The sequence below is a fragment of the Festucalex cinctus genome, chromosome 18, assembly GCF_051991245.1.
Source record: "Festucalex cinctus isolate MCC-2025b chromosome 18, RoL_Fcin_1.0, whole genome shotgun sequence".
NCBI classification, from domain to species: Eukaryota; Metazoa; Chordata; class Actinopteri; order Syngnathiformes; family Syngnathidae; genus Festucalex; species Festucalex cinctus.
The window spans coordinates 12,836,463-12,855,143 of record NC_135428.1 but is presented as its reverse complement, the minus strand read 5'-3'; the positions used below and the strand labels follow the sequence as shown (position 1 = coordinate 12,855,143).

The 18,681-nt window shown below is 40.8% G+C and overlaps 1 protein-coding gene across 2 annotated transcripts in view; it reads right to left on the bottom strand.

Moving 5' to 3' along the window:
• Nucleotides 1-890: 890 nt before the first annotated feature.
• The window catches only part of tmem132e (transmembrane protein 132E), a 270,213-nt gene continuing 252,422 nt past the window's right edge, over nt 891-18,681 (bottom strand). For both annotated transcript variants that reach the window (XM_077504355.1, XM_077504356.1), the window contains 3 exons: nt 15,467-15,746; nt 10,796-10,990; nt 891-7,593 (listed from right to left, as the gene is read on the bottom strand). In XM_077504355.1, the coding sequence (XP_077360481.1) occupies nt 6,508-7,593; nt 10,796-10,990; nt 15,467-15,746 (1,561 nt within the window). In that variant the 3' untranslated portion in view covers nt 891-6,507. The remainder of the gene's footprint in view (nt 7,594-10,795; nt 10,991-15,466; nt 15,747-18,681) is intronic.

Sequence of the window (18,681 nt, the reverse complement as noted above, 5' to 3'; positions counted from 1 at the left end):
TACTGGGAAGCTTCTTGACGGCCGATCACAGCCCGTCGCGGCAGGATGGCTTTTCCACTGCAAAAAAAACAAAAAACAAAATACGTTTCCAAAAAGCTTGTGTGATGTATTTTGACATTTTGAGGTTGTTTTTCTGGCTTTGTATCGGAATTTGACTACTTTTGACTATGTTGTTAAGAAAAACAACAGCGCTTACACTGTAAAAAACCTGTACTATAACATAATTTTACTTTATTTTTTTTCTATATTTTAAAAATATTTAATTTACATGAAATCCCTAACTGTAAAAACACAATTTGTTTTTACAAAAAAATTGCATTAGAAATACATAAATACGTTCACAAATGCATCGTAGTTACACAAATATTTGTTTGCTATTCAATGGAATAAAATGACTTCAACAACTTAAAAACCTAAAAAAATTGAAACATTTATATTTGCTGAGAAATTAACAGTAAAAATATGTAATTGTTATCAGAAGGTGAACGTCAAAATGTAAAACGGTTCGAGAGCCTCGTAAGGTGGAAAAATGCGATATCAATGAATTACACCAACATTAAAGTGATAAAACCCAATATTTAGTTTTTCAACAATTATTGGCCATTTTTGTTAAAGATGAATCACAATTAAAGTACAGTTGAAATCGGCACTTTAATTATAGAAATAAACTGTTTTTATGAGAAAGTAAATTTCTGTTATTTTATTTTTTTTAATTTTTATTTACATTTTTTTTATTTTTTTTTAAATTACAGTATACTTGTATGTGCATAAGACCATAGACAAGTTTAAAAAAAAAAAAGCATGTCCGTTGTGTTTGTATGAAGACATTAAACCTGAACTGAAACGCTTCAAAGATGCTAACCGGAAAGAAAACGCCAACACACCTTGAGTGCAGTATCGCATTTTCTTTAGTATTTTACATATGACGGGAAAATACAAGGATTTGCTTCCAAGAGAATACAGGAAATGGATCAGTGCTCTGTACATGAACATGGCGGTGGTCAGCGTGGCGGCGGGAGCGGTGAGGAAGGACCACGTTTCCAAGTAGCAGCTTGTAAGAAAAATACAAACCAGCGCACCCGAGCAGCATTACAAAAAAAAAAAGTAATCAAGGCAAGAACATGGAGGAACCAAACATGGCAACATATTTACATGAATGCAAAAAAAAAAAAAAAAAAAGCTCGAGTGAAAGCTGCGCTTCATCTGTACAGCGGACCGACCGACCGGCCGTTTGGAATTTACAGTGAACACGGAGCAGCCGGGTTGTTTAATTCTTCGTTAGTGATTAGACGAAGAAGCCTACATTCGTCCTGAGAGAGCAAAACTCGACGGTCGGACTCGGGGAAATTAAAAAAGAAAAACACGTTTGAATGATGGCTGAGGCAGGCAGAGAACCAAAACCTCTAAAAGGCCCAATCCAGATGGAGCACAAAAAAAGTCTCAACAATTCACGTGCACAGGTCACAGGAAGGCCACCATTTTGATTTGAAGAAGCCATTTTGGGGTGAATATTTTACCATTGTTTGGAAAAATGGACACCAGTTTCAAAATCAACACAGAAAATGGCTGGAAAAGTCGACTGTAAGCTAAAACTGAACAGGATGGCAGCCATTTTGAGATTGAAGCTAACGTTTTGGGGTGAGTTTCACGGCTCAAAAGTTGAGAAAAATTGGGGTTTGGTGAAAGATTCTGGATTTGTAACTGTGGGTGGAAGCTGGTGTCTGGTTGGTGTTGGATTTCACTTTATTTTGTCTTTCTTTCCTTTGATCCTTTCTCTGGTTTCCTGAAAACGTCACAACTCTGGCAGGACTTTGAAGTATCCGGTTAAGGTGACGGGTCTTGAATTTATAACAGGTTTCAAGCGAATTAAAGAGCACAAACTCGCATGCGCGCATGCAGAAAAAAGAAAAAAAAAACTGAGCTCTCAGAGAATAAAAAAAAAGTTTACGAAAACAAATTAGCACCTGACATCAGTTTGACTTAAAAATTGTTTGGACGTGTCTCAAGGACCAATTTCCAATATTAAACAGGAAGTTGACCATTTGAGTTTGAAGCTGCCATTTTGTGGCATATTCTAGAGATCAAAAGTTATTATTATTAAAAAAGAAAAAGAAAAACAAAACACTCAATGCCAGTGTTTCGTCAATCAATCTGAAATTGGTTGGACATAACGAGAACAAGATGCACAAAAAATTCTCAAGGACGAATGTCTGAAATTGAACAGGAAGTTTGGCCACCAGAGTTGAATTAAAGGAGACATTTGATTTGATTTTGGCCTGTTTTGCTGCCACTTCTCCCTCGTGTCTGCTTGCTGTAATTCGCTTTTGTACAGGGACTCCTCGGAAGAAACCAGTTCTCGAACGTGGGTCATCATGAGCTGAATTCTTCTTGGACTCAAAAGCGTCTTTCACTGATATTTACAATGGTCAATTTGTGCGCTTCAGTGCCAAGCAGGTTATGTTTGCTTATTTGATTTATTTGAAGATACAAGGCTAAATTCTTGGAAAAAAAAAAAGAAACGACAAAAAAGAACAAAACATGACATTTGCGTTTTCATGTATGGGACTGTGTGGAGGTCATTTTGTCAGGGTGTAATGATTTGTTGACTAAATGAAAAGGAGACGCATGTTTCCGTCATTCTGGATTGGGTCTTTTATAAAAGCTTCAGGTGCCTTGACAAATAAATGTGGCTAATTATTGCCACAAAGAAGGGACAAGAAAAAAAATGTAACCAAGCCCTTAGATGCCGTTTGCAATGAAATTGGGAAAAAAAAAAAAAGTGACATGAAGCATATTTCATCTCATGGTGACTTCATTTGATAACAAAATGGGAGCTTGTTTTATGAGCTTTGAGGACGTCGGCCTTCAAAAGCGGGACATGTCGGCGCTAATTAAAAGCCGGATTAGCTCGGCTGCCGCCGCTGCTGCTGATGCTGCTCGGTTTTATTCAAATAACACTTGTTGCGTGTGCGTTTTAGACTCTCTCCAGAAACTCGTCGCGGTCACTTTCGCCTTTCAAAATGTTCCAAACGCACCTGCAAAAGTGTTCCAGTGTCAATCAATTGGATTTGTCCGATTTCATTCGCAACCTGAGATACGTCATTGTGTTACTCAGATTACATGTAACACGGATGGCACGTTACCCAGATTCAACATAACACAGACCTGACTTTTTCATTATGTGTCACCCAGATTACATGCGACACAGATTATGAGAGCCAGGTCATGTCATGCAGATGGCACGTTGCTCAGAATAACAACACAGATTTGACTGTTACTCAGATTATGTGTCACCCAGATAACATGTAACATGGATGACGTGCTACCCAGATTACATGTTTGTCATTGAGATTATGTTACTCAGATTATGCGTAACATTTTCCTGTTACTCAGATTATGTTTAACGAGGATGACATATCACCAAGATTACAAATAATGCAGATGATTTGTTACTCGGATTACATGTCATTTTGAGTCCACGTTACCCAGATTATGATGTACTCTGATTACGCATAAAGCAGATTTACTCAGATTCTGTGCTAGCCGGATTACATATGTTTTGACCCATATTACAAACCACCCAGGCGACATGTAATTTATGCTACATGTTAACTCCATAACATATGACCATGTTACATGTTATCATATCATAGTTTTGACCCAATTACTCAGATGAAATGAAATGTAAATGTCACCTTACCTGGATTACAGCTAACACACGGTGATTACACAACTTCCAAATGGCTGCAGTCTCTTCACCGCGGATCTCACGTTAGCCAGATCAAAAGTCAGATGGATTCACCCCCATTACACATCCCCCAGATTACCTGCTACACACACAGCCATCTTGTCTCAAATTGCATCAGATTCATTCATAAAAAGAGAGGGGGAAAAAAAAAAAAATCACACGCGGAGGAGGAGGATGAAGTCAATTGTGTAAAAAACAGCAAATCATTTTCTGGGATGATACAAAATTCCCGCTGATCTTGTGCTCTGTAACAAGTAGTAACAAGTTCTTCTGGTCCCCCAGCGTGAGCGGTCATATATACGCATGTACACGCCAGCGAGGAACGTTGACATGTATGTGGGCCTGGCGTGACGCCATGACATGCGCGTGATTATTTCCGTAGGGCGGGCGGGGTTATATTCGGACCGTACAAACATTTACAAATTTTGTGTTGCCCACGTTACATGTAACACAAATTCCGTGTTCCTCAGATGACACGCAACGTAGATTATGTGATGCCCAGATGACACGTTACTCAGATTGCGTGCAATTGGTTTGTAATTCAGATTAGGTGTCGCCTAGGTTACATGTAACGGAGATTTACAAATTTGGTGTTACTGTTACTCAAATTGCAGGTAACACGGATAGAACTTTACTCGAACTACAGAACATGTAAAACAGATTTGCTTGTTGTTCTGTTTGCATGTAATGTAGTCTTGACTGATTCTCAGAGGACATGTAACACAGATTTTCTGTTACTGGGATTGTGTGTTAGATTACGTGTAATCTTGATCATACGTTACACGTTAGCTCGGATTACATGTATTTCAAAATTCCTTTCTAGGCAGATTGGAAATGACCAAGATTATCTGTTGCATGGATTTAGTGCAATCCAGATTACATGCAACCCAGATTACAAATAAACTAATAATCTGTGTAGCCCAAATTATGTGTTAACAGGATTGCATGTAACATGGATCACGCACAGATTACTTGTAACATAGGCAACCTATAAATATTCGGATTGAAAAATGGCCAGATTATATGTAACACAGAATAGCCTGGTACTCAGATTACATGTTACCCACATGGCACGCAACGCGGTTAGCTAGATTTAATGTCATTTGTAACACAGGCAACCCATAAATACTTGCTACCTGGATAGCAAATTAAAATGTGCAAATGTTGTGTCACCCAGATTACATGTTAGCAAAATGACAGATTGCATGCAAGCCACACAAATGAGCGGCCGTTTCCGTGTTAGCGGATGACACGCAACCTGTAACATAGGCGACCCGTACGTACTTGCTACTCGGATTGAAAATGAGACGGATGACGCGGAAGTGGGATTACGTGCAAACCAGATGATATGAGCGCGACAAAATGAAATGTGACGGTGCCTCGTCCTCGCCGACGAGACGAAGCTGCTTGCTACACGGTGGACGCTACGCCGCCTCTGAGCCTCCACTCACACGTGGCTGTAAGGCATTGAACCAAGGGTGGGGGCGGGGCTAGTAGTCGTAGTAGTCAGAGGGGGCGGGGACTTTGTGACTGGCTGTGACACAGAAAATTCCGTTGAGTAAATTTGACTGTAGAGTGCGACCAAATTGACTCAGTTTGAGAGTAAAATCTACACTTGGAAGAGAATAAAATAAAGAATTGGAAAAAAAATAAAATCATCAAAATCAAAATCAAGTCATTCAAGAGTTGAGGAACGAACTCACGGCCTTCATCTTGGGAGACAGGTGATCTACCTACCCCCTGAGACACAGTAAATTTTACTCTGAAAAAGACTATGTTCGGTCCCAGTCAAAAAAGAATAAACTTTAAACACTGAAGAGAGTAAAATATTCAGAAAAATAAACAACAATCAACAGTTGAGGAACGATCACAGAACCTTCAGGTTGGGAGACCAACCTGACCATTGACCCGTGCCACTCCTACTCGGTGTCTATTAATCTCAGGTGTCAGGTAGAATCATCATATACCTCCATTTTTCTTTGGGACACATAAGCAATATGGGAGCTAACAATAAATCTAGCATAGCTCAAGTGGTAGCGTGGCTGCCTTCCATGCTTAAGGTTATGGGATCGTTCCTCATCCTTGATCATTTTTTTTTCAATATTTTACTCTCTTACAAGTGTAAAGTTTACTATGTTTGGAATGGGACCGAATATAGAAAATTTACTCTATGAAATCTACTGCGGATCTGAGACCAACCTGGCGATAAGCAAACAGTAGGAGGGGCATAGCTCAGGTGGTAGAGTGGCATTCTCCCAAGCGGAAGGTCGTGAGTTCATTCCGCAACCCTTGAGTGACTTTTATTTTTCTTTATTCTTGATTTTATTCTCTTCCAAGTGTAAATATTACTCTAAAACTGAGTCTATTTGGTCCCACTTTAAATAGAGCCAAATTTACTGTGTAGAAAAATGTAAGCAAATGAAAAGTGACAGGAAGGACAATGAAGAAAAAAGTACCTCCTTTGGCAAAAAAACAACAAGAACTGAAAAACAAGAAAGCTTTTTTCGAGAGTCTTTGACAGTTTTCAGTGTTGATCAAAGGCCTCTTTGTTCGCCGGGTCGTCGAGTCTTTGGCTTCCTTTATGCGTCCATCTCTTTTTTTTTTTTTGTTCGTTTGTTTGTTTTGTTTAGTGTGAGAAGATTACAGCACTGTGCAAACTAAACGTAACAAACTAACCAAAACGACAGTAGGCCTCTCTTTCTTCCCAAGTCTGTGATAAAAAGGAGCCTTTTTCTCTCCCCCCCGGAATGACTGATTTCTCAGGCGATTTCTTTGATTCTGCGCATGTAATCGTGCAGTTCCTCGGGGTCTTGGAAGCCCATGTCCCGACACACCCACTGGATGTCCTCGTCGTCGGCGACGGGGACGGAGTTGTAGGGCAGGTCGTCGGCGGCGGCGGGCAGCGTGCTGAAGGTGGTGAACTTGACCCGCTTGCGCTTGGACGTGGGCGAGCTGGCCTCCTCGCCGCTCTCCTTGGCCGAGCTGCCCGAGCTGCCGTCGCCGCGGCCGTGCACCTGGCTCTGGACGCTGGTCTGCGAGCTGCCGCTGCTGTGGTGGTCCCCGTGGCAGCACGTCTCCAGCGGGTGGGACGGGGCGTCGGATGTCGTTGTCGGCGGCGGCGACAGCTCGCACTGGGCCCGCAGCGGCTGGCCGTTGCCCAGGAAGACCCAGTGGTGCGAGTGGTCCATGTTGACCTGCCCCTCGGGCGGGATGCGCTTGTGCCGGTACTTGAGCACGAAGACGATGCAGTTGATGAGGAAGACCAGGATGGCCAGGCAGAAGACCCCCAGCAGGGCGTACATGCCGATCTCCAGGTCGGTCATGTTGCGGGGCGAGTGCACAAAGTCGTCCTCGTCGTCCTCCTCCTCCTCCTCGTCCTCCGCATCCGTTTCCGTGGGCTGCTCGCGATTGCCGACGGTGGGGAAGTCGGTGTAGTCGATGGGGACGCTGGCCGGCTGCTCGTCGGATGTCTCGTAAATCCTCCCGCCCGAGTCCGGCGCCGGGCGGCCGGTGACAGCCGGCGACTCGGCCTCTTCGTCCGCGTCGTCGTCGTCGTCGTGCTCGGGTCCGAAGCGGACCCTGACGTAGACGGTGGCCGAGGCGATGACGCTCTTGCGCTTGGTTTTCTGGCAGGCCTCGCCGATGGTCATCTCCACGCGCACCAGCTCGCCGGCGCCCTCGCCCTCCGCCACCAGTACGGGCCAACGCTGCTGCGGCTCCTGGGACACCGACACCACCTTGTCGTCCAGCGTGGAGGCGTTGAAGTTGTAGTCCTTGGGGTCGAAGGAGGTCAGCGTGGCCGCCGTGTTGTCGCTGAAGAGCATCCACACTGACAAGCTGGCCTCCTGTCGGGAAATCGCACATAAAATTTAACTCCAGCAAGTTCATCGACTGCTAATCGATTAGAACATTAAATCAATAACTACTTTGATAATCAATTCATCATTGAGAAACCTAAAATTGTTCAAATCCTCAGAATTATCCTTACGCCAAGATATTTGACAGCAGCAACATTTTCCATTCGGAGGGAGGACAATAGCCGTAACAATTGTAGAGTTTGTGTGTGCCTTTAAGAGGCGGGGTCTGGTGGTGTGGCATCGGTAAATCGGCATGTGAGTGTCTGGCATGAGCTGTGGTCAACAGTGGTTTCTGCGTGAGGTGGCTATCCCGTTTACACCGTCAACTGAAATTGACGTCGGAGTGCCTTCGGGCTCACATTGCCAGTGCTTTGCAGGGCTCACCTGTTTTCTGAGTCATGTGATTTCACAATGCGAGCCCAGAGGCACTCTGATGTTAATTTTAGCTGGCAGCAGAGGGCAATGTTGGCCAAAATGGCAGCACAATGAGAGGGAAGAAAATGGATGGATTCATCTGCTCTAATCCTCTTCCACAAATAATACAGTTATTTGCGGGAGATAGGGACCAGGCCAGCCCACGAAGAGCAAAAAATCTGTGCATAATTGGTGGCCATTATATGTTACATTGAAGAAGAAAAAAATGATTGGAAAAAGAACACAAGGATCAATAATCCAATAATTTCCCATTAAAAATGGGGGTTGCAAATAGGTGAATCTGTGGGCGCCAAACTCTGGCTATGCAGGGGTCCATTGTGTTTTAAAATACTAAAACTAACACTAATAAGTTAACCCCTGAACTGAAACAATACAATGTAAAGTATTCAAGAACTAGACAAAGTGCAATTTCTGCAGAAATTGCATGGGAATGTTGAAAGCTGAATGCTAATAAAACATTTCCTAAGCAAGATTTTAATCAATACACTTGCATGTCTCCGTAACACCAGGCAAGTATTGAACATGTGAGCCAACTTGGCTCGTTGAAAATCATGGCTAGTGGCCTATTTATATGGAAAAGTGTCATCTGAAAGTACCCTTCATTCATTTAGATGGAAAAGTGAAACTAATGATATCCAATAGAAAAATGTGCCACTGAGCATTATCAGAGAGCTGGTAATGATGAGAAGTTCTATGTATGGAAGTGGGCGTGTAAAGAGTAACTTGGAAAAAGTTCAATGTCAGTCCCATTGAAAATGAATGGGGAAAAGTTGATATTTAATGTTAAGTTGTGCGAGTACTTTAAGTAATGTGGAATCAGACAATATATAGCCAAGATGGTGCAAATGTTTGAAGCAATTTGAAATTTGAACGGTGTAAATCGGATGTATTATGTGGGAGTTTTTGTACATCAAAAAAGTGTGGAGAATAAAATGTGCCTGAAATAATAAAGAATCCGAAAAACAGCATTCCCACAATTAGATTGATTTTCAGGGTGTGTAAAATATACGAGTCATGAAATGTCAGTTTAAAAATCAACGTATCTCAAATGTGTTTATTTTGGGATGTTTAAAAGTCGAAACACATTTGAATCGCATTTCGATGCCATCGGGCCGTCGATGCCTGTTGCCACGGCGACCAACGTTTGAACCCCGAGTTACCTCGCTCATCCTTCTCGCAAGGCGCGACAGATAGAAGAGGGCCTCCCGAGCGCAAGCTTGGAATACAACATGCGAGGTGACACCTGCACGGCGCAGCCTGGGGTGCGAGACCACCGCCACCATGATGGGGTGTGTGTCTCGTTTTGACAGACAAAAAAAATAAAAAATCTGCACGTAGTCATTTCACAGCAGTCATTTGCCATAATATAGAAAAATGGCAGGGAGCACAAAAAGGTGCAAGAAATGACTCGTTCTCTGCCACTGACGGCTACAGACGTCCAAAATCCAGTTAAGCTGATGTTAAAACGTGCAACGACAACTCGTAGCTGGGGGAAAAAAAAATAAAAAATAAAAAATGGCATCATTCGTATAGCGAGCGGCTTGTCCATGTGCTAAACAAACCTAATTGACAGACATGAAAAACTTGTGTGAGGACCTTGATGTTTCTTGTACACACTTCAAGCGTGATGGAGGACGTCGGAAAAGTTGCCCGCAAATCAAAAAGGCTTGAAATCCTTTGAGACGCCCCCCCAAACACCCCCAACCCACCCCTGACTGACTTTTATTGCGGCCTCGGAGAGCACTTAGAACAATACATTACAATAATTACATTTCAAGGTGGCCGGGAAGCGGAAAGCACAAAAAATTGGAATTTAATGCTCGCCTCACTCGCCGCCCGGACGTGTGTGCGTGTTGTAGCATTTTCACACATGCCGCTTGAGGTGATGAACGGCTGCCAATGACTTCACAAGCTTCACGTGGAAGGACTTTTTTTTTTTTGGAACATTTTCTATGAATAGACCTCATTTGCAACTCCTTCCCTGTAATATTCTATTTTAAGACACTTATTTTTCTTGCAATGAATTGATTATCATAAAATTAAAACATTTTATTGCTGTCATAAAATTTTCAAATTTTTCACTCATGGAATTTTATGTTATTAATATCCAAAAGTTCTTAAAATTCAATTCATATTCTAATAGTTTGGTTCTTTAAATATTACCACTTTATTCCCAGAAAATGGAAACATGTTTTGCTTGTAATATCTGCATTTTATTCTCAAAAATGTACATAATTACTCACAAAATTCCAAATATATTCTCATAAATGAAAACTTCATTATAATATTTAAATTTTATCCTAATAAAATTTGCTCTCATTACATTTTCTGACAATAATCTACCTTCATTTTCATAAAATCAAGTTTTAAAAAGTTATATTATTCCAAAAACATTCTAAAACGTTTTATGCTATAATATTACACTATTTTCAAAATATTTTTATTACTCAATTTTAAAACGTTTTTATTTTTGTCACCATATCAACGAATCTATTTTTCTGAATTTATGCATTTTTTACCTGATTTTTCGCCCCCACCCACCCAAAAATATTTCTTTAAAACTATTTTTCATGTTATTTTCTCCAAAAATCAGGACTTTTCCTTCTTCATTTCAAGACAGAATTCATATCAAAACTTTTTTTACTCAAGAAATAACTTTCTTTCTTGACATGTTTTGACTATATTCTGTAAATGAATGAATTACATTCTCATGCAAATGACAGCGTGGCTCGGTGAGATTCGGGCATCCACATACCTGCTTGGGGGCGCCGAGCGTCTGGAGGCCGGTCGCCTTGGCAACCAGGGTGTGGCTGTTGCCAGGGCTGGGCCGCAGCACCAAGTTCAAGCCCGACACGGCTTGCACACGCAGCTGGCTGATGGAAACTTTGTCGTCTGTGACGGAGAAGGCCGCCTGGCCCAACGCCACGTCCACCGCCAGAGGGGAGTCCACCTTTGGGGCGGGAAACCACAAAAAAACTTTAGTGCCCCACATGACAACAGCTCAACATCAGGTCATTACAGTAAATAGGAAGTAACTAAAGCTAAAATTGGAAAAGACATTTTTTTGTAAAGTCATTCACTGCCATCGGTGGCTAGGAAGCCAAAGAATCATTTGAACTGGGATGGCAATGAATGAGGTAATGACACTAAATAGAAACCAGAGTGCGTCTTATGTTTCTAAAACGACCTGAAACTTTAATTAGAGCAAAAATGTCCTTCATTTTCATCTTTGCCAATTAATTTCATATGAGCTTTTCGGGGTATTTAATGTTTTTATTTATTTCTACAGCCGTACATACTCGCTATCTTTGGGTTGTGAAAAATTGGGATTTTTTTTTTTTTTTGCATGTAGTGTAATTGGAGGAAGGTCATTTGTGCATTTTACCCTATTACAAAATAATGCCTTTTTAAAAAAATAAAAATAAATAAATCTTGCACTGCACAAATATGCGATATTTTAAAAAAACAAAAACAAAACAAAACTCTAATACTAATGCAAAATAAACCCATGTTAAATACTTGCCATCTTTGGGTTGTCAAAAATTGGGATTGTTTTTTTGCATGTAGTGTAATTGGAGGAAGGTCATTTGTACATTTTACCCTATTACAAAATAATGCTTTTAAAAAAGAAATATATAATAATAAAAAAAAAAAATCTTGTGCTATACAAATACGCAATATTAAAAAAAACAAATAAAACTAATACTAATGCAAAATAACAAACCCATGTTAAATACCATCTTTGTGTTGTGAAAAATAGGGATTTTTTTTGTGTGTGTAGTGTAATTGGTAAGGAAGGTCAAACGTTGTTTGTGAATTTTACTCTATTACAAAATAATGCCTTAAAAAAAAATCTTGCACTCCACAAATATGCAATATTTAAAAAAAACTCAAACTAATACTAATGCAAAATAACAAACCCAGGTTAAATCCTAATAATAAATAAAATAATTTTAAAAAAGCTAGTGCTTGTGAGTGTGGATGGTTGTTCGTCTCTGTGTGCCCTGTGATTGGCTGGCGACCAGTCCAGCGTGTCCCCCGCCTACTGCCCAGAGCCAGCTGAAATAGGCGCCAGCCCCCCCCTCGCAACCCTTGTGAGGAATAAGCGGTCAAGAAAATGGATGGATGGATGGATGGATATCTGAGAAAATGCCCCTGAAAAAACACAAAGTACACCGAAGAAGCAATCATTACAATTTAAATTTAGCAGATTTTAGTGCCGCCAAAAATTTTTGCAATCCCTCATCTGCAAAATATCAAATATGGAGTTAGCCCACTGTCATTTTCAGCGTCTCTCATGCTGTGGATGAACATATGATATCGTTCTTTCTCATTTTTGATCTTTTTGCCAGTGCACACTTTTCCTTTTTGCCATTTGCACACTGTTGCCAGTATTGATTTCAATTGTTGGCGTTTTCAATTTGGACACTTTAATTGCTTGTGAAAAGAGAAAACAGTCGCCCAGCCAGACGCCAAATAGACAAAGATCGACCGCGCGCAAACCGCCGTTTATGAGATGCCTTTTCTTTCTTTTTCTTTTTTTTTAAATGCAGCAATCGATTGGCTCCCACTGTTGGACGTTCACAGTCCTCACCTCCGTTAACATCCGTCCATGCATCGCATCAATTTGTAAAACTTTGCTTCCTGTAGTGTCCCTGCCTGTGGCATACATACTATCGTGCGCACGCGCGTCTGCGTGTGTCTAGTGAATCCATCACAACAGCATGCATATGCAAATGCATCGAGTTGCTTCCCGGACGTAATTACGACAATCATGCATGTTCGCTCACACCGAAAATGACAAATTCAAATGTTAAGCCAAAAATGACCTATGTTGTTTTTTGCTCCCACTAGTTTAAACATGTTATTGTGATGGATATTATGATTGTGGAATATTACAAGCGTCACATGACAAACACTTGAAATAGGTGAGCCATGACGGTCGTTATTGACGTTAGTTTCTAAACTAGTCGCCTTTACTCTACCAAACATCAAAATTGGCCTAAAAAATTTTAAAAAAGTCCAGACTGGTCTGGTTGTTAGGGATGTAACGATAACGGCAATATCGTGATATTGCGATATTAAAACTGCCACAATATAATCGTCGTCATGTCACGATATTAAAAAAGTGGCACATCTGTTAAAAAAAGTCAGGTTCCTTTCCATTTGTGCAGTTTTAGCACCCTCTGGTGGTTAGTTTTTTTTTTTTTTAGTGCAGTTTCATTTTCATAAGGCATGTTTTGGCCATTCTATGTTTAAAATCCAAGCTAATGGTCAGATGAAGAACGTAATATGCTTGTGAACCGAGTCAATAAGTGGAGGAACTCAATGTGTGCGTGCTTTAGCAATGAAGTACCTCAATATTAAGTGTTATTAGAGATTGTAGGTGTTTTTTATGTATTGCTGTTATGTACAAATGCACAATATTTAGCTTATTTTTTTTACAATATTGTGACCTTTTTTTTATTATTTTTTTTATTATTGCCAACCTCCCCAAAATATCGTGATAATTGCCGTGTCATGAGCTTCATATCGCGATAATATCATATCGTGAAGTTTGGATATCGTTACATCCCTAGTTGCTAGCATGCTAACGCAATGACGGCACGGGCGAGTGAGTGGCTGGAGTAAACGATCTGCGACCATGCCATTGATTTGTCAACGTGGCAAGCTACATCAGCCGGCAGATTCGGCGGCGGCGCCTGCAGCAGATTACAAATGATCAATTACCCGTTTAAGATGACGGATGGCCGCCTTGTATCTTCCTCGCGTCCATCCATCAGGTCGCCGCGTTCAACCCTGACAGCGTTAAAGCGTCATCTCTCACCGTGAGCCAAACTTTCGGCCGGCTTAACTTTCCCCGCTTTATGAAGGGCCTCTGAACCCGTCTCCATTGATGACTTGATGCGACTTTTACGACGGCCGCATTGACATCGGCGGCGGCTGGGCGAGGACCGAGGCCGAGTTAATTGCGAGGAAGGCTCAAAAACACTCAGAGAAGCTTAAAAAGTGGCGGCGACGTGTGGTCGTTTGAGCGCCGGATAACAGCTGTAAATCACCGTCACGGCATGTTGCCTTGTGAAAGGTTGAATGGCTTCTTTGACTTTGCGAAAAACGCGTCGCCTTGAACGCATCGGCTACAAAGAGATCGTGGGAGAGACGACAACAAATGACCTCCTTTATTTTCCTTGCAGTATGTGGTGATGCATATTATCCAAGAGGAAACTGAGGGAAAAGTGGAGCAAAGTGGAGACTGTGGAGGTAATGCATAGCAACAAGGTAAGCTAATGTTAAAAGGGAATCTAAAACAATCTAATCATACCCACTCATACCTTGTTTTGTATTTTTTTTTTTTTTAAACTGACTTCTTGGCATGTGGCTATTAGAATATTTTCATCCAAGAGGATACCAAAGAAGCATAATTTTCTTTAAAAAATTACAAAAGAAGCATAATTTTCTCAAAAGATTTAGTCGAATCAACATGATTGTTGGTAATGAGATATATACTGTATGAGAGGAGAGTAAGGGCACAGTGCAGAAAAATTGAGACTGTGGAGCTAAGTCACAGCCATAAGGTGAGCAGATGTTAACCAGGAAAATGTGACAACAAAAACGTTGTTGAATTAATGTGTCTGTTGGCAATTAGACAAATTTTATCCAGGAGGAGACTAAGGGCAGCAAATAAACAAATCTCAAGATCAAAGTGGACACTCTGGGGAATAATAAACATTTGTATGACTTTGAAAGATTTTGGTCAAATTTTATCCAAAAGGAGTCTGAGGGCAAAAAAAAAAAAAAAAAAAGATTGAGGGCAACATTATTTTCTAAAAAAAAATTGAGTAGAAACCATTTGGTTTCTGCTAGTGAGCCAACTTTTATCTGAGATGAGACTGAGGGCAGCAGAGAATGGATTGCTGCAGCAAAGTCGAGACCGTGGAAACTTTTTTTTTTTTTTTTTTTTTTTTTTTTTTTTCCAGAGAGCAAAGTGGATGGCATAAATTGCTCAAACATTTTGGTAGATTTCATTCGGCTTTTGATGGCAACGTAGCAAGCTAAATTTGATCTGAGATGAGACTGAGGGCAAATGGACCGCTACAGCCAAGTGGAAACTTGGAGTCAGAGAGGATCCAACACTTTATACGACTTTAGAGGTGTATTTTTTTCCCCAATGACTTTCGTCAAATTCTTTTTTCTACGGAGAAATTCATGTATTTTATTATTTATTTATTTTTATCAGGGACGAGACTAAGGGCAGTAAGAAAATAGGCAGCCGCAGCAAAGTGGACACTGTGGAGTGCAAATAGCATTGGTGTGACTTTAGAGGCACATTTCTCCACAAAGCTCCACAAATTCAGGTGTTTTATTTTTTAATTTTTTAATCTTTATTGCTTTTATCCAAGTGGAGACTGAGGGCAACGTTTCTGACCTTCAAGACGGTGGATCCCAGCTCCAGTCCCACGAGGACCGTCCTGTCCACCAGCTCGGCCACGCGGGGGTCGGCCACCTTGAGCGAGTCCTGGACCAGGTCGGTGACGTCCACCTGCCAGTCGGGCCCCAGCATGGTGATGACCTGGTCGGTGCCCTCGCTGGACGTGGTGTGGAACTGAGTCAGGACCTTGACCAGCGCCCGCTGGTACTGCAGCGTGCAGCCGCGGCTCACCCGACGGTCGTCCTCGTCCTCGTCGGCGTCGCTGTCCCGGGTGCTCCTACACAAACAAACCAGAACGGGACCACGCGGTCATGGAATTTTGTAGGAAAGAAGGGTGTGAAAAAAAAATTATCAAAATATTTTGATGACTCAGTATTACACATTTTTTATATGATTTATTTATTTTGTCACAGAAGGAGGCGGAGCAAGTGGCAGCCTGTCAAGTTTCACCGCAGCAATAATCTGTTGGTGCGGAGCAGATTGGCCTCAGCCAGGGAAGCACCTGGCACGTTTAACCCGGCTTTGCCCAAACCGGGCCCGCCTCCAAAAAGCAGCTGCTTATCGTTTCGCACCTACTGGCACTTTTTTTTTTTTTGCCTTTCCCCTCCCTCTCGACATGAAGACGGGATAATGCGACGGTGGAAGAGTGCCGAGCGACTCATCAGCGAGATGATGACAAATTGTGAACAGAGCCGAGACCCTTAAGAACAGATGGCGCGAAGCGCCGCGTCACGTGCGTCTCAGCAGTTGGCAGTAGATGGCCACTTTCAAGTTCCAGTCGCGTTTTGCTAACTGGGTCAGACAGAATAATCATAAATAATAATCGCTGACGTTATGACAGGCGGTTTTGTGCATTTCCTACTAAATTCCAGGATCATTTCGCATGACCTATAGGATTTCCATTTTTTCCATTTTGAATCATATTTTGTGCGTATTATTGCATTATGATGTCACTTTTTGGAACAATTTCCAACTAAATAAAGTAAGATTTATGATTTTTGACATTTGGCAAAATACCATTTATCTTGCCAAAACTTTATGCCAAAACTTTACTGTATTGTACCATTTCCAGTTACATACACAATGACCATTCATGATGTCATCAGTGATTACAGTAAAATATAAATAAATAAATAAATAAATAAATAAATAAATAAATAAGCAGCAAATCCTTACTTGTTTTTGCCATGATGTCACAAGTCACCACTGACTTTTAGACATATTTTAGAATTTGTAGAATATCCAACAAAATTCCTTGTGGTCATCCATGTCCACGAAATCATCAATGACTTGTTTACGCTATAATTTTTTCGTATAACTTCATACTATATGGTGTCATCTACTTTTTTTGTACAATATCCTACTATTTTTTTTTATACTGTACATTTTTTGGACTATATCTTACAAAATTCTTAAAGGGAAGTCAACCCCCACCCCAAAAAATGTATATAACAATAATATGTTCTATGGAGCCCCACCAAGTCTAAATATGTTCTCGTATGATTTCCTACTAAATATCATGAGCACCAATGACTTATTTATGCTAGTTTTTTTCATGACTTCCTACTAAAATCTTAAATAGCATTGATAATATCTATTTGCGATGTCATCAGTGACTTTATACCAGATTTTTTTTTGTAGCATTTCCCACTAAATCCATCATCCCCTATCTATGATGACTTGATGCCATACTTTCCTATCTGTCTACAGTAGGCTGTCGTCTGGGATTTCTTTTGCATCTGGTGCCATTCAAACAGGAGCCCGCAGGACGTAAGTCGCCAATGTCCGCTCAGGTAAGTGAGTTTAGTGCGACCACTCGTGAGTCATTCACTTAAAACGGCAGGCGCTCCGCTCCGTCTCTGTCCGAGACGTCCGCCCGTCGCGCTCAGGCTCCGGTTTTAACTTCAGAAAGGTTGATATTGTTGCCGGGCCAGATGAAAAATGTCTCATCCGATTAGGGTCTGGCGTCGTAGCGGATAACGCAGCCACTGACTGTAACAAAGAGACACTGCGGGCCAGGAGACCTCATTGTTGTTGTTGCTGCTGCGGGAGTGAGTGAGTGGAAGTCAAGTCAGGGCAGGGGAACAGAGCAGACTGGCAGACTGGAGGCTAACAATAACAATCCAAGCAAAAATGGAAGATATGGCGTACAAGCACTACTTTTGCATTAGACTGTGCTATGGCCTGAGCAAATGAAGGCTAAAAAATTCAGTTCAATTTGATTTCGATTTTTTTCCTATTCGATTCACTTCAATTTAATCGATATTAATTATAGAACATCAATTCTTCTTAACTATCAAGGACATGATAAACTCCACAAATATTAAATTCCAAATAAAATTTTGCAAAGGCAGTAAATGGTTGATATAGTTTATTAATGAAAGTAACACGTGTTGTAATCACTCAGTGCTACACAAACATTGACATCAGCAAGGATGAGATGAAAATATTAATAATTGTAAATATAAATAAAAAAAAAGAGTCTGAATTGTATTAAAGTGTAAAAGGTCAAATCTTTCATAAATGTAAGAAAAATACTTCTAAATTCAGTAAAAAAAATAAAAAATAAAAAAATTAAGAGAAAAAGGCCTTCAAAATTTTTAATTTTCTTATTAATTTTTTGGGAAAATAGATATTAAAATAATGGATTCAGGGTTTTATGAATTGGTATCAGGCTCAAAAATGAAAATCAATTCGATACTGATTATTTGATTTTTTAAACCCAGCCCGAGTCAGCATATACGTAGGGGAACACTGCAAAAGCATCTTGGTTGCTCACTAAATATAGGAATAAATAATAATAATAATAATAATAATAATAATAATAATAATAATAATAATAATAATAATGATAAGAAGAATAAAAAAATCCAATGCAAAATTCCATGTGATCGGTATCGGAATCAGCAGCACAACCTTGATCGGAAAAACTGATGAACATTAGCGTGAAACGTGTTTAAAGTGTGCGAGAGATGTAAAACTATTACAAAAATGTTTTTTAAATGGTCTCTCTCCATCGCAGATATCACGGATGGTTCTGGAACGCATCCTCCGTGATAAACGGGGGTTCACCGATTGAATACGTTAGCGGGATATTAAAGAAAAAAATGTCGCCTATGCAATATGTTTTGCAGGCGCTCAGGGTCATTTGAAGTACCCCCCGTCCCCGCGCCAGCGCCTTAAACGTGCCGTTTGTATTCAGCGCGCATGGG